At 38.5% G+C, this 17,809-nt stretch overlaps 1 protein-coding gene across 1 annotated transcript in view; it reads left to right on the plus strand.

Annotated features, from left to right (window-relative positions):
• Positions 1-17,809, plus strand: part of LOC121373656 (aminopeptidase N-like) — a 40,178-nt gene that overhangs the window by 3,271 nt on the left and 19,098 nt on the right. Inside the window, exons 2-6 of the mRNA XM_041500368.1 lie at positions 6,395-6,845; positions 10,758-10,913; positions 11,890-12,007; positions 13,236-13,356; positions 13,854-14,008. Coding sequence (XP_041356302.1) covers positions 6,395-6,845; positions 10,758-10,913; positions 11,890-12,007; positions 13,236-13,356; positions 13,854-14,008 — 1,001 coding nt within the window. The remainder of the gene's footprint in view (positions 1-6,394; positions 6,846-10,757; positions 10,914-11,889; positions 12,008-13,235; positions 13,357-13,853; positions 14,009-17,809) is intronic.

Below are 17,809 nucleotides of genomic sequence, written 5' to 3' on the forward strand. Positions count from 1 at the left end.
AACATTTGGTAATTTTGACGTAAAGTCTGAGAGAGAAAACCGCTAAATGTTTTCCATTAGTAGCTAGAAATCTTTTCTATGCACCATACTACAGGCAGGATAGCACATACCGCGGCCTTTGATATACCAGTCGTGGTGCACTTGATGGAAAGAGAAATAATCCAGTGGGTCCACCGACGGGGATCGATCCAAGACCGACCGCGCATCAGGCGAGCGCTTTACCACTGGGCTACGTCCCGTCACACAAGACTAGTTGATTTTCAAATAAATATAGCAAGATTTTTTCAATAATGGTGCACTTCACAAAGACAGCATACTTTTCTTTTTAAAAATGCTAGGATTAGTTCTATAATATTGTTTAATATATTTTCTATTAAAGCCGCACACCCTAGTTCCATCCGGCGAAAATAAATTATAATTTGGTTAATATACAAACCTGTAACACACTTAGATCACGTTTTTATCAAATGGAGTGAAAAAGCAGGTTTTATATCGATAAATACCATGGGAATCCCCATGTCCCAATTGCTTGAAATAATTTTGAAAGTTAGTATTCTGATGTCACCGGTAGATGTCGCTCGAAGCACAACAATGCCTACGTCACGACAAATTTCACCTCTCTTGGACATGTTCCAACTGTTCTGTCCTGGTTGTATCCCTCTCCAGATATCGTAAGACTAAGCAACATTATTGGTTTTAAGGGTTTGTAACGTTTTGTATTGAGACACTTACTTGTCTGAACTTTCTTGTTACTGAAAATGTTCACGAACTGTGAAGAAAAATCTCACAAATGAACAACAACAAATCGGATGTTGATTGCGCGAACCGTGCACGAGAAAACAAACCGAACCAAAATGATAACGGTCACGTGATATACCAATGTCTGTGACATTGAAATGGAAATATCCCCTCTAAAAATAGATTGGACCTCGCTTGCTTAACGGTTTTTTCTCGACAGCACGTCTTGTGAAAAAATGCAAAAAATGCATTTCGTGGTTTTACAAACATCAGGATTACCAAAAAGCACTTCAGGTGAATGGAAATGTGTATTCTAAATAATAAAATGTAAGTAAAGTGCAATTTTATTTGTGAAAAATGGTGTTTAATAGCGAAAAACAACGCCGTAATGGTTAACAAATAAACGTAACTAGGGTGTGTCCCTTTAATGTTTTGAATATTATGATTTTTAAAATTGAATAAATAATGGGCAATTCCCCGCCCTGTGAGACGCAAAGCTGTGTATGTGTGTGTGGGGGTGGGTGGGGGTGGGGTGGGGGGTGGGGGGTTAGTGAGTTAGGCTTGCATGCGGTGTATAGAATTGCCTGTGTACCACAACTATGAATTTCCTGAATTGGAGCCATATCACTCAACTTCACAGATATAGGCGTACGTGCTCCCATTTTTGTAGGGAGATAGGCCGATTTTTGCCCGAATTAAACAAACGTGCCCGAATCTAATACTGTGTGGGTAAATTGATTGAAATACATGGTAAAAAGCTATCAGGCAAGATAATTTTGCCAGAATGTTTCTATTGCTTTTGCCCGAATTTGAGGAATTTTTTTCAGGACTTGGTGGAGGGGGGGGGGGGGGGGGGGCGCAATTTTGTCTCTGCCACCATGTCTCGTACGCTTATAGGGACTTTCCCGAGTTTGCTGCATTGTAAGATGTTTCCGACTAATAAAATATTTCTGCGATTAAACTTACATATTAAATATATTTTTTGTTTGTTTAGAATATCAGTGTCTGGTCGTGTTAATATTTGTAAGAAACCCAAAATGGATTTTGTCTTCAAATAATTTCGTACGTACGAAAAAAAAAATATATAATTTAGGAAATAAAATGAATTTTAACCTAGTACAAATATTAGAACGATCAGAAACTCGTTTAAAATACAGCCACTAATATTTTATGCAGGATTTTTTTATATTTGATATGCAATTACAGTCGTTAAAAAGTCTCTGTTAGTCGATAACATGTTAACAATTGCAGCAAACCCGGGAATATCACTTTATGTTCACAGAGATGTGTATTGAATTAGCCTGTTGATTCATGATACATACTTGCACTGAACCCAGCTTTACATTCAATGGTTCGTTGAAATGCAAGACGCCACGTGCACATGTTATATACCACTGAGGCTGGTAAACACACAGTTTTATTCACGCCCTATATACGCTGTTCACTTTTTTTCTGTTAAAGTAGTATGCTATATGAATACTGGGAGATTTTCTGTGTAGATAATACTATGTATAATGGATGTAGAGTGACACCTTTCAAGCCGGAATTCCATCTAAAAACTGGAGGTTTACCAGAGTCAATTTTAAAAAAAAACCCAGGACAGAACTTAACCTCTCTAAACCGGATCCCTCTAAAAACCGGACATTTGTCTTGGTTCCAACGGTGTCCGGTTTAGAGGAGTTTCACTGTATTTACTTCTACGGTATTCTCTGAAAGTAGAAACCAGTGAAGTAAGTTAAGTCGGCGACAGGTGTACAATGTACCACTGTTTGATATCGCACATTTATCAACGTTTATCTTTCAAATCTTTACGGTTCAAAGCTTTTAAATTTGAAAAAAAAAAAAAAAAAAAAAAAAAAAAAAAAGAAGAAGAATAAACCATTAAACGCATGTAGTGCAGATATATCAGTCGTGGTGCACTGACTGGAACGAAAAATAGCCCAATGGGCCTGCGATCGGTAAGCAGTCTAGAGCCTCCACGAGTCCAAACTATCGAAGTTAAAACTCGAACCGGACCCGAGAACCCGACACTTACACTAGAATGATAATGAGACTAAGGAATAAAGTAAAATAACATTATGCATCTTCGTTCCCGCGCTACCCAGTGCACCACGACTGGTATATCAAAGGCCGTGGTATGTACTACCTGTCTGTGGGATGGTGCATATAAAAGAGCACTTGCTGCTATTCGAAAAGAGTAGCCCATGAAGTGGCGACAGCAGGATTCCTCTCTCATTATCTGTGTGATCCTTAACCATATGTTTGACGCAATATAACCGTAAATAAAATGTGTTGAGTGTGTCGTTAAATAAAACATTTCTTCTTTCTTTCTTTCTTTCTTCGTTCCCGCGCTGAACATGGACACCAAATCATGTCATTGTAATTGCATTTCACACATTTCCATAGCCCTATAATGTAACAGGCGGCAATCATATGGTAAAACGACGTAAACAAATATAATTAAATGAGAGTGTTCAGCATTGTACGGGTACTCGAGTCCTGTGAACGGACTCAGTCTTGGTAGACTCGTCCTGTGTAGAGTACTCGGGTACTCTTGGAGACCCTAATAAACACACGGTTTTGTTTACGTCTTATATGCGCTGTTCACCTTTTTTCTGTATGCTATATTAATACTGACACCTTTTCTGAGTACGTAATACTATTTATAATGGATCTATTTACTTCTGCGGTGTTGTCTGATAGAACACACCAGTGATGTAGACTAAGTCGGCGACAGATATACAATGTACCATTGTTTGAAATCGGGGATTCGTCAGTGTATATGTTTCAAACCTTTACGGTTCAAGGCTTTTAAATTACCCCCCCCCCCCCACAAAAAAAAACAAAAAAAAAACAACAATAACAACAACAACAAAAACAAACCACACAAAAAAAAAAAAAAAAAAAAAAAAAAAAAAAAACCCCAACAAAAACCTCCCCCATTAAAAAACCGCCCCGTATAATGAATAAAAGATTAAACACACGTGATTTTAAAAAAAACGTGTATATCCGGTTTACTTGATTCAAACAGTAGCAGGCGGGACAAAGTCTGACATCGGGTCGGTCACCAGCTTGCACACCATGACACTACCATTAACGTTTACATGCATTTTAAAGGGACATTCCTCAGTTTGCTGCAATTCTTAAGATGTCATCGACTAACAGACACTTTTTAACGACTGTAATTACATATCAAATATATTTTTCTGCATAAAATATTAGTGGCTGTATATTAAACGTGTTTCTGATCGTGCTAATATTTACACTAGGTTAAATTTCATTTTATTTCCTAAAAACATTTTTCGTACGTACGAAATTATTTGAAGACAAAATCCAGTTTGAGCTTCTTACAAGTATTAAGACGACCAGAAACACATTGAATATACAGACACTGATATTCTAAACAAGAAAATAGATTTAATATGCAAGTTTAATCGTAGAAATAGTTTATTAGTCAGAAACATCTTACAATGGAGCAAACTCAGAAATGTCCCTTTAATATAATTCCTAAACCACACCTACTATTGTCTTGCACGTGTGCACTTCGTACAATTACGTTGTATTATTTATACTGTGTGTTAAGCTAATGAATTGTAAAACTCAAGGTAAATAAAGAACTCGAACTTGACCTTTAACTTGAACATTGATTTATTAATCATCGGTTATCGGATGTCAAACATTTAGTAATTTTTGACATGCAGTCTTTATACACCCGTCTTTGAAAACTATCAACTGTCACGACCAAGTTGGCCAACTCAACGGTAGCTTTGTGGTTTCTCCAACTCCTGACTTCGACGGGTGTGCTCAGATAACAACTAATGGGTTATACGACGATAATCGAGTTGTAAGTGTGCTCAGATAACAACTAATGGGTTATACGACGATAATCGAGTTGTAAGTGTGCTCAGATAACAACTAATGGGTTATACGACGATAATCGAGTTGTAAGAGCGCCCAGATAACAACTAATGGGTTATACGACGATAATCGAGTTGTAAGAGCGCCCAGATAACAAATAATGGGTTATACGACGATAATCGAGTTGTAAGAGCGCCCAGACTACCAAATGGACAGTCGTAGAAGTCGTCACAGCAAAAAGTTGGTCAACTTTGTGCTGACAGATGGTAGTCTATACCTAGCATAATGCTAATGTAAGACTATCAACTGCCATGAGAAAGTTGGCCAACACGACGGTTGCGTTGTCATTTCCCCAGCTCCCCACTTACGACGGGAGCACTCCGATTAACAACTAATCGGCCGTAGGAGTGGTATATGATGAGAATCAAGTTGTAAGAGTGCTCAGACTAGCAACTGGACAGTCGTGGAAGTCGTGAGAGCGGCGAGCTGGCCAACTGTGTTGTGGCAGTTGGTAATTTGAGACTCGCATTAGAGTTTAAGGAGTGAAGTTTTATCCTGACGGCTCTATCAAGGGATACGGGGGGGGGGGGGGGGGGGGGGGGGGGGGGGGGGGGGGGGGGGGGGGGGGGGAGCGAATCCAGGAAATGTTTTGTGTGTGTATGTGTGTGCGTGTGTGTCTGTGTTTGAGGGTGGGGAGGGGGCTAACGGGAAAAGGGCCCTTGGATCTAAGAAAACACCACAAAAAACACCACTCAGATGAAAAAGGGTACATTTGAATACTCTTAGGAGGAACATGTTCCCTAATCCCCCTCAGATTGGTCTGTGGACACTAATCCAAAAATCTTAGCTATCTGGAAGTCGGTTCACGTATTTCATATATTAATATTTTAAAAAAAAGTTCGCTTTGTTTAACGACACCACTAGACCACATTGATTAATTAATCATCGGCTATTGGATGTTAAACATTTGGTAATTCTGACACGTAGTCATCAGAGAAAACCCGCTACATTTTTCCTAATGGAGCAAGGGATCTTTTATATGCACCATCCCACAGACAGGATAGAACATACCATGGCCTTTGGCTGTATAGAGAAATAGCCCAATGAGCCCACCGACGGGGTTCGATCCCAAAACGACCGAACATTTAGCTAGCGCTTTACCACTTGGCTACGTCCCGCCCCTTCATATATTAATAAATTATTATTATTATTATTATTATTATTATTATTATTATTATTATTTTTTAAATTTATAATAACTGTTTATTTTTTCTTGACCATTCCCTTGTTGACAAATATCAACCCATGCAAAGGGAGAAGCCATGTGTTGTTACAGTAATTTTATATATAATTTATAGACACATACTGTGTATAATAAATTATTAATGTTATTTTTTTACAGGCGGACCGGCCTCGGTGGCGTCGTGGCAGGTCATCGGTCTACAGGCTGGTAGGTACTGGGTTCGGATCCCAGTCGAGGCATGGGATTTTTAATCCAGATACCGACTCCAAACCCTGAGTGAGTGCTCCGCAAGGCTCAATGGGTAGGTGTAAACCACTTGCACCGACCAGTGATCCATAACTGGTTCAACAAAGGCCATGGTTTGTGCTATCCTGCCTGTGGGAAGCGCAAATAAAAGATCCCTTGCTGCCAATCGGAAGAGTAGCCCATGCAGTGGCGACAGCGGGTTTCCTCTCAAAATCTGTGTGGTCCTTAACCATATGTCTGACGCCATATAATCGTAAATAAAATGTGTTGAGGGCGTCGTTAAATAAAACATTTCTTTCTTTTTTACAGGCGCAGTCTGCAAAGACGTCACCACTTCGCCCACCGCCGAACCGACAACTCCGCCGAAAGTTACCGACGTCAGAATTCCGACAGATCTCGAACCAATCCTGTACACGATCGAACTGCAGCCGAACATGTACGAAGGTGACGTCAAACAGTTCACATTCGACGGCTACGTGAGGATAAAGATGAAATGCGTGAGGCCCACCAAACAGGTCACGCTACAAATAAAAGCACTGAACCTCACGGAAAGCACTCTGAAGTTTGAAGCCATCTCCGGACAAGAACCGGTGATTTCGAAGACGGAGTACGATCACGAGAGAGAATTCGTGATCTTCCACCTGAGCGAGATGTTGGTGAAAGACCGGATGTACAGTATTGAGATGAGATACGTAGCCCGTCTGAAGAACCAGTTGCAGGGTCTCTATTTGTCAGAGTACAAGAGGAATAACCAAACAGTGTAAGTATAATGTTTATTTTATCTATTTAACGACGCACCCAACACATTCAGTTATGGTTATATGGCGTCAGACATATGGTTAAGGACCACACAGATAGTGAGAGAGGAAACCCGCTGTCGCCACTTCATGGTCTACTCTTTTTCGATTAGCAGCAAGGGATCTTTTATACGCACCATCTCACAGACAGGATAGTACATACCACGGCCTTTGTTACACCAGTTGTGGAGCACTGGCTGGAACGAGGTGTAAGTATAAATAGATTTCTTACACACCCGTTGGTGAGAACACCATTCGTTATTTTTTGATAACACATAATTGTTTACACATTTACGCGTTTGGAGTTTCAAGAAAGTGCCGTACATCCAATGAAAAACCAGCACGATCGAACTCGATTACACTGTGACGTATAGTTAACCTATCAATCATTTGTCTGAGAAGGGTAAGTGCAAGGGCTTTAAATAACTTTTAGTCGAAAAAAGATGTTAAAATTGGCTTAAAACCTTATTTTTGAGGATATGTAAGAAATAGAATAATACGTTAGATATCATTTATCTTACAACTGGTTGTTTAAAAACGTATCAAACTCTCGTTCGTTAGATACATTTTAAAACAACTCGTTGAAAGATAAATGGTATCTAATGGCCTCTTATGTATTATTCTCTGTTTAACCTGCACAAATATCGGGGCGGATCCTGGAAATATATTTTAGGCGGGGGGGGGGGGGGGGGGGGGGGCGGTCACATGGACCAATTCGTTAAAAGGGCAACCCCATGGAGATTAAAAAAGTAAAGACAAAAAGGCGCTTGAATATATTTAGGTGATGAGGGTCCCCTGGTTCCGCCCTCTACGATCGTCGTCTACCAATAAAGACGAACCTTTAGATAGAAAAGCGTTTAATGGTGATCTAAACAAAACCGGAGACATAACAGATAAAGGCAATTACCGTCCAATTGCATTAGCAACTGTGATATCAAAAGTTATGGAACATGTACTGTTATCACGAACAGACCTGAGTACATCGGACTATCAGTTTGGTTTTAAAAGTGGGACATCCACCGATATGTGTTTATTTGCTTTTAAGGAAGTTATTAACTTTTACATTTCACAAGGTAGTCCTGTGTATGTTTGCTTTTTGGATGCGAAAAAAGCCTTTGACCGAGTAAATCACTGGACATTATATATGACACTTTTGAAAAAAGGCGTGCCTACTTTTGTAGGTCGCTTTCTCAAAGCATGGTATTTAACCCAATTGTTTAGTATAAAATGGGGTGCATATATTTCCTGTAAGTTTAATGTAACAAATGGCGTCCGTCAAGGTGGGGTAATGTCACCCTTATTATTTAATATATATATATTGATGACCTTAACCTACATTTGTCAAAATGTACAGTTGGGTGTAATGTTGGTGGGGTGTTTCTAAATAACTTCAGTTTTGCTGATGATATGTCACTTCTTTGCCCATCTATTTCTGCATTAAGAAAAATGTTAACGATTTGCGAGAAATTTTCAGAAGATTATGATATTATATATAATACAATGAAAACTGTTTGTATGTGTATTGAGCCAGAAACTCTGAAGTTGATCAATGTGCCTTCGATATATTTGTGTGGTGATGTACTGAAATTTGTTGACAACTATAAATATCTAGGTCATATTATATGCAAAAACATGAAAGACGATAAAGACATTAAACGACAGTATAGAGCCCTTTGTGTACGTGCAAACATGTTGTTGCGGCGATTTGCAAAATGTTCAGAATCTGTTAAAACACAATTATTTGTGAGTTATTGTAGTAATTTGTACGCGGGTGCATTAAGTGTGAAATTTACGCAGGATACCATGAAGGATCTTAACATATGTTATAATAATGCATACCGATGGATGATCGGACAACGACGACCATACAGTGCCAGCAAGATGTTTGTCAGTCATCGAGTAAAAAGCTTTGGCGCTTTACTTCGCTCAACAGCATATTCGCTGAAGCGCAGAATCGAAACAACTTCAAACGACCTACTTGCCAACCTGCGGTGTACAACTGTGTACGTCAAATCTGTATGTGTAAATCGCTGGCACAAGCTGCGGTATATTATGTAATCAGTTTTGTATGTGATGTTTATATATGTTCTATGGATCTCTGATCTGAAATAAAAATCTATTATTATTATTGTGCTATATTAGGAGCAGTCAGATGACATTTGAAATTGTATAACACATGTAGCTATTATGTCCTCTCTCTCTCTCTCTCTCTCTCTCTCTCTCTCTCTCTCTCTCTCTCTCTCTCTCTCTCTCTCTCTCTCTCTCTCTCTCTCTCTCTCCATACCCCTCTTTTATCTATCTCTCTTTCTCTTTCTCTCTCTCCATACCCTCTTTTATCTATCTCTCTTTCTCTCTCCCTTCCCTCCCTATTTTTGTCTATGTCTTTCTCTTCCCCTCTCTCTCTCATCCTACCATCCTTTCTCCCCCCCCACTATCTTTTCTCTTCGGCTCTGTCCCTGACTCTCTTCCCCGTACCGGCCTCGGTGGCGTAGTGGTTAGGCCATCGGTCTACAGGCTGGTAGGTATGGGATTTGTAATCTAGCTAACGACTCCAAACCCTGAGTGAGTGCTCCGCAAGGCTCAATGGGTAGGTGTAAACCACTTGCACCGACCAGTGATCTATAACTGGTTCAACAAAGGCCATGGTTTGTGCTATCCTGCCTGTGGGAAGCGCAGATAAAAGATCCCTTGCTGCTAATCGGAAAGAGTAGCCCATGTAGTGGCGACAGCGGGTTTCCTCTGAAATCTGTGTGGTCCTTAACCATATGTCTGACGCCATATAACCGTAAATAAAATGTGTTGAGTGCGTCGTTAAATAAAACATTTCTTTCTCTTCCCCGGTCTCCATCTCTCTCTCTCTCTCTCTCTCTCTCTCTCTCTCTCTCTCTCTCTCTCTCTCTCTCTCTCTCTCTCTCTCTCTCTCTCTCTCTCTCATCATACCATCCTCTCTCCTCCCCCTCACTATCCCTTCTCTTCATCTCTGCCTCTGCCTCTCGTCCCCTGTCTTCATATCTTCCCTCTTTCTTCGCTCTCAGACTCCTGTCTTTCTGTCTCATTGTCATTGTCTCTGTCTCCCACTTACTTAGAAAATGTATAAAAAGAAAGAAAAGAAAAACTAAGAAAGTGGACACACAGACAAACAAATACGTCATGTCATTTCCTTCAGTTACTAGTTCCGTGGGTTTTTTTTGGACCCCGATAGATATACTGTGGATAGATATACTTGTAGATCAACCAAACATAGGCCATATCTATCTATCTATCTATCTATCTATCTATCTATCTATCTATCTATCTATCTATCTATCTACCTATCTCTCTATCTATCTATCTATATCTATATATATATATATAAATATTAACACGACCAGACATTGATATTCTAAACAAGAAACTATATTTAATATGTATGTTTAATCGTAGAAATATTTTATTAGTCAGAAACATCTTACAATGCAGCAAACTCAGGAATGTCCCTTTAAGAGAAACATCTTACAATGCAGCAAACTCAGGAATGTCCCTTTAAGAGAAACATCTTACAATGCAGTAAACTCAGGAATGTCCCTTTAAGAGAAACATCTTACAATGCAGCAAACTCAGAAATGTCCCTTTAAGTGAAACATCTTACAATGCAGCAAACTCAGGCATGTCCCTTTAAGAGAAACATCTTACAATGCAGCAAACTCAGGAATGTCCCTTTAAGAGAAACATCTTACAATGCAGCAAACTTAGGAATGTCCCTTTAAGAGAAACATCTTACAATGCAGCAAACTCGGGAATATCCCTTTAAACTTAGTGTCCATTTTCACAGGTTGAAACTAGGTGTCTGCGTCTTTAATATAATGATATATTTTAAAACTATTTTTGTTTCTTAGCTATCTGGCCGCGACACAACTGCAGCCGACAGACGCACGTGCGGTGTTTCCTTGTTTTGACGAACCTGCCATCAAGGCCAAGTTTGACGTCACTCTCGTAAGGAAACCGGAAAAAATCTCCTTGTCGAACATGCCGATATTGCGGAACGAGACCAGGTAAACGATAACTCTTGTATGACTCACGGTGTGGTTTCTGTAAGAGTTAATTCCCCTGTGGATGATTACTTATCCCCTCACCTCCAATTTAAAATTGCAGTATCTTCATCTTCATAATCATCATGATCATCATCATCAGCATCATCATCACCATCAACGATGACGACGACGACAACAACTATAACAGCACAAAGAATACAAAACAAACCCCCAACCCCCAAAACAAATTTCAACAACAACAACAACAACAAAAAACTTCTTTTTTTCTCCTATTAACAAAACAAAAGGAGATACTTTTCGGTTATGAAAATTCACTTGCCCAATGTTAATTTTTAATTCAGTAATACGCCCCAAACCCCCCCCCCAACAAACCCCCCCAAAAAAAAACAACAAACAAAACGACTACATCAACAACAACAGCAGCAACAACAACAACAACACCTCCAACCCCCACAACCCCCTCCCCCACAAAACAACACTAAACAAAAACCAAACCAAAACAACCCAACAGAACCACACACACAAAACCCGCAACCCCCCCCCCCCCAAGAAACCCCAAACAAAACAAAAACAAACCCAAACAACGGTACAAACCTAGTAAATGGAAGTAAACAACCTTTCGCTGTACAATTTGTGATACTGATATAACCGAGATTGCGATATCTGAATTGTTTGTCAATTTACACAACATATGCGCCGATTAAGCATCCTTTGGGTTTGTCTAGTAAAATATGCTAAAAATATTCATCAGTTGACAGCATAGTTAAAAACCCCACCCCAAAACCCACCATGATTTGTAACTTGTAGATAAGTATATAATATTTATTTTCGCCTGGTACATTTAGAACATTTTAAGGTAAGGCAATGTTTTAAAAACCCCAGGAAAAAATAATTAGTGTGTTTATTTGTTGGGGGGAGGAGTGGGGTGGGTGGGCAAACAGAGGTGTTGCTAGTGCCTTTAATTTTGTATTTTTAGATCAAATGGTTTTGTGGCTGATATTTTCGAAACATCACCAAAGATGTCGACATACCTTCTGGCCTTCATTGTGTGTGACTTTGAGTACAAAGAACAAGTGACGAAACGCGGAGTTATGGTAAGTTTTAAGAATTAATTATCAATAATTAGTAATTATCGGATCCACAATTATATAGTAATTGTCTTCTCTATTCTGAATCCATAATGATATATAATCAATGAATTTTGAAAAAGTATCTCTACTAATTATGTGTTATAAATTGATTTAAAAATAACAATATTTTATTGAGGGTAACATATACACAAAACCATGTAGCAATGTATTTTATATTCATTTTATTATTTAGTACAAATTAATTAGTCGTCATAGGTTGTTATATGTATAGAGGATATTTCATGTGTTTTGGTCAAATATGATTTATATCTCATCAGGTGAAGATTGCAATCATATCTCACGAGTCGCGCTTGCGCGAGTTTGATATGATTGCAAACTTCACGAAATAAGATATAAATCATATTTTAAAAAACCATGAAATGTTCTATTTATTATATAACTTTTGGCAATTTACGTTTATGTTTTAAAATGCCAGCAGCTAAATACAGTAAAGATAACACTTTCCACAGTGACGATAACACATTTTAGAGTGAAATAGTGAACTTTTCACTCTAAAATGTGTCATCGTCACTGAGCGACTGATAAAACTTTTATTTCAGTGATATTTTAAGATATTTCACTCAATGTTATATAATAAAACGTAATGTTAAGCGACTGTCATGATTTTGAATCTTGAAGACTGGCAGTACTGTTTATTTTCATAAAGTTTCTCTTTAAACATTAAGGGCTGTCCAGTTACTACTTGTAGCTTATGATGATGATGATGATGATGATGATGATGATGACTACTTGTAGCTTATGATGATGATGATGATGATGATGATGATGATGATAATAATAATTATTATTATAAAAATAGTTATAATAATAGCAATTATAATAATATAATTAATGATATAAATAATAATAATAACAATGATATGACCAATAATAATAATAATAATAAAACTAAAACTAATACTACTACTACTACTACTAATAATAAAACTAATAATAATATAACTAATAATAATAACTAATAATAATAAATCTAATAGATATAATAATAATAATATTGATGATGATGATGATAATAATAATGTCAATAATAATTAATTTGCAAAAAGTGTCATTCTGTTCCATGTACAGATTTCATCATCATCATCATCATCATCATCATCATCATCATTCTCCTCCTCCTCCTCCTGCTCCTCCTGCTCCTCCTCATCCTCATCATCTGTGTTGTTTGTAGTACAAAGCGTGGTCGACCCCGGCGGCTGTGGAACAGACGAGCTACGCCCTGGACGTGGGTGTCAAAATCCTCACATACTACGAGGACTACTTCAACATCAGCTTCCCACTGCCCAAACAAGGTCAGTTAGAAACACTCCAAGTTACTGTCTTCAAGTTATATCATGCCCCATAGTTTGGAAAGCAAAAGAAACGTCACCCCCTCCCCCCCCCCCCCCCCCCCCTCTTTCTCGCTGTCTCTGTCTGTATATCTATATCTCTCTGTCTCTCTGTTTTTGTCTCTGTCTGTCTCTCTGTCTCTGTCTCTGTCTCTCTCTCTCTCTCTCTCTGTCTCTCTCTCTCTCTCTCACTATCACACACACACACACACACACACACACACACACACACACACACACACACACACACACACACACACACTATCTATCTCGCCCTTTCAGTCTCTGTTTGTTTGCTGCTAATCAAAAAGAGTAGCCTATGAAGTGGCGACAGCGGGTTTCCTTTCTCAATATATATATATGTGGTACTTAACCATATGTCTGACGCCATATAACCGTAAATAAAATGTGTTTAGTACGTCATTAAATAAAACATCTCTCTCTCCTCTGTTGTATATCAGACATGATCGCGATACCGGACTTCTCGGCGGGCGCCATGGAGAACTGGGGTCTGATCATCTACCGCGAGACCGCCATGCTGTACTCGCCCAGAGTCTCGTCCGAGGGAAACAAGCAGAGAGTCGCCGTAGTTGTCTCCCATGAGTTGGCGCATCAGGTCAGTTGTCTCCCTTGCACTACTGAGATCATTTTATCGCAGTGTGTATAAATTCTATTTGGGTTTTGATCTGAGTCGTCGGTTGGTTTGGGTGGGGGGGGGGGGGGGTATCCTTTACATGGCAGTACTGCCTGGTGGCCCCAGTGCTGTGTTCCCCAATCCCTCTTGGCCGGCGCCTACGGGTCATGTTCTATCCACTCAACTTCTGGCAGGCTTGGCACCCAAAACCCAATATTAAATTAACCATCGCTGGATCTTTTGCGCCACTCTCCTAGTGGCACCAGCGATGAAACGTTTATAACCCTTTGGCGTCACTCTTCAAGTGACGCTGGTTTGGGAAGTTATAATAACTTCCTAAACAACTAGTAGGCTGCCAGGATTGGACTGAACTGCGGTTGGACACGGTGGGTGTGGGGGTGATGGGATGCCGGGAGTTAGGGCATTATTTGGGGCTATAGGCGTCGGCGTTTCGGCCTTGGATTTTGTGTAGAGCTGGCCTCCCCTCCCTCCCGACCCTCACCTGGTCACACCAGTGTTTAAAATATGATTGGCAGCCCCTTTCCTTTTAACCTCCCATGGGCTTAATGAATATTGTTTTATCATTATTATTAATTTTAGACCAGCCCATCTAAATTTGCGCCGAAAATATATTATATTAATAATTTATATAGGTTAGAAATGTTAATATTTTTCTTTAAGGGCGCAGCCAAAACTTATTACTCCCAATTTTCCCCTTTTTATACGTTTGGCGTTAATATTCAAAATTTCTAAATTGACCCTATTTGTTAGGTTATCCCTGTCCCGAGTCAGACCCCCCGATCCTATCAGAGGCTGGACTCGGGATAGACGTGTTCAAAACCCTAGTGGTGTATGGACACGTTAAATTAGTTATTGAGCCAAGCTAAGCCACTCAACTAAAATTATATAAATTAATTGAATTGGAGATGGGTGAGTTTAATCTTTATTTTAAATACATTTTTAACAGTTTAAAAAATTAATATATTTATATATAATTGTATATATTATTTTAATTTGAATTTTTAGTGTGGTGTTGTATGTTGTATGAAAGGGTGTGAATGGAGGTCGGCTTGGGATATAGGGGGGAATTTATCTGGCAGTAAAACTTCCTCCCGCTACTTGGCTTGAGTTGTATATATTGTTTTTTTTTTTTTACTTTTGGTGGTTCTTTTTTAAAATAATTAAAAATTGATAAATATTTTTTAAAAGCATGCCGGTTTTTTAATGTTATTATTTTTATCATGTTTTTATCCTTTTGTGTAATAAAAATAAAAATTTAGCTTGTGCTAACTGTTCCACTTGTTACCCCGTAGGGCTAAAATTCTTTTTTAAATATTATATTTATTTTTAGAAATGCTTGCTCTAAAATGCGACTAAAATAAATTTAATTAAAGTAAATTTAAATTTTATATTATAAAAAAATAATAATACTTTTTTTTTGCAAATTAGTTTGGTTTTGAACCAAAATTGTAATCTAGATCTGCGCATCTTAATTTAATAATTATTAGTTCCCTACCCCCATTCCTAAAAATAATGACTCAAACTTTTCCCGTAGTATTACTGTCCCGAGCCACGCCACTGGCTATCCAGAGACGGGGCCCAGGACAGTCAACCCTGAAACCATAGAGGTATATGAGCATGTTAAAGGTTCTCTCCCTCCCTCCCTCCCTCCCTCCCCCTCCTCTCTCTCTCTCTCTCTCTCTCTCTCTCTCTCTCTCTCTCTCTCTCTCTCTCTCTCTCTCTCTCTCTCTCTCTCTGTGTTCCACTGGTAATAATCTCACCTTTTGACCAGAGCTCTGTTCTCAAAGGTAGTTATCTCCCTTTTCTATACTCTACTTTGGTAATTATTTCGCCTTTTGACTAAGTAGAGGTGGAGAAATGTGATACATTGATCCATCTCGGAATCTTGTTTTCGCAGAAGTGATTACCTCCCTTCCTCCATATTGTCTTACAGAATTATCTCCCATTATCTCTATTTTTATCTTGGGTAACGGTAAATTTAAAAGTTTGTTTTTGTTTAATGACACAATAGAGCACATTAATTTAATAATAATCGGCTGTTGGATGTCAAACATTTGTTAATTCAGACATATAGTCTTAGGAAACTACATTTTTGCATTAGTAGCTAGGGATATTTTATATGCACCATCCCACAGACAGAATAGCAGATACCACGGCCTTTGATATACCGGTCATGGTGCACTGGCTGGAATAAGAAATAACCCAATTGGCCCACCGACGGGGATTGATCCCTGACCGACCATGCATCAGGTAGCAAGTGCTTTACCACTGGGCTAGTTGAATGTTGGACTCGGGATAGACATGTTCAAAACCCTAGTGGTGTATGGACACGTTAAATCAGTTATTGAGCCAAGCTAAGCCACTCAACTAAAATTATATAAATTAATTGAATTGGAGATGGGTGAGTTTAACCTTTATTTTAAATACATTTTTAACAGTTTAAAAAATTAATATATTTATATATAATTGTATATATTATTTTAATTTGAATTTTTAGTGTGGTGTTGTATGTTGTATGAAAGGGTGTGAATGGAGGTTGGCTTGGGATGTGGGGGGAAATTTATCTGGTAGTAAAACGTCCTCCCGCTACTTGACTTGAATTACATATATTGTTTTTTTTTTACTTTTGGTGTTGGTTCTTTCTTAAAATAATTCAAAATTGATAAATGTTTTTAAAAAGCATGCCGGTTTTTTAATATGTTATTATTTTTATCATGTTTTTATCCTTTTATGTAAAAAAAAAATTTTTAGCCGTAGGGCTAAAATTCTTTTTTAAATATTATATTTATTTTTTAGAAATGCCTGCTCTAAAATGCGACTAAAATAAATTTAATTAAAGTAAATTTAAATCTTATATTAAAACAAAAATTAATTTTTTTTTAGGAAATTACTTTGGTTTTGAACCAATTTTTTTTATCTAGATCTGTGCGTCTTAATTTAATACTTTTTAATTCCCTACCCCCATTCCTAAAAATAATGAGTCAAAATTGTCCCGTAGTATTACTGTCCCGAGCCACGCCACTGGCTATCCAGAGACAGGGCCCGGGACAGTCATGCCTGAAACCATAGAGGTATATGGGCATGTTAAAGATACACACACACTCTCTCTCTCTCTCTCTCTCTCTCTCTCTCTCTCTCTCTCTCTCTCTCTCTCTCTCTCTCTCTCTCTCTCTCTCTCTCTCTCTCTCTCTCTCTCTCTCTCTATCGCGGTGTCACCAGCCTCGGTGGCGTCGTGGTTAAGCCATCGGACATAAGGCTGGTAGGTACATGGTTCGCAGCCTGGTACCGGTTCCCACTCTAAGTGAGTTTTTAACGACTCAATGGGTGGGTGTAAGACCACTACACTCTCTTCTCTCTCACTAACCACTAACATCTAACAACTAACCCACTGTCCTGGACAGACAGCCCAGATAGCTGAGGTGTGTGCCCAGGACAGCGTGCTTGAACTTTAATTGGATATAAGCACGAAAATAAGTTGAAATGAAATGACGGTGTTTTTTTTGTGTGTGTTTTTTTCGCTTTATTTTTCGTTTTTATTTATTTATTTATTTTTATTTATTGTATCTAGCGCTAAGATCGCTTCGTAAAACGGGACCCTAAACAGTTGTATACGTGTTACGATTACTAGTAATTACTCAGACATACTTCACGCAACCGAACTATCGGTTAGCTGGAAAAACTTACGTCAACTGACTTCCGATTACCTAATTTGTTCACATATTGTCCCCTGTGTAAAGTATTGTGTTTTCTTTATATTCTTCA

The sequence above is a fragment of the Gigantopelta aegis genome, chromosome 5, assembly GCF_016097555.1.
Source record: "Gigantopelta aegis isolate Gae_Host chromosome 5, Gae_host_genome, whole genome shotgun sequence".
In the NCBI taxonomy this organism is placed as follows: domain Eukaryota; kingdom Metazoa; phylum Mollusca; class Gastropoda; order Neomphalida; family Peltospiridae; genus Gigantopelta; species Gigantopelta aegis.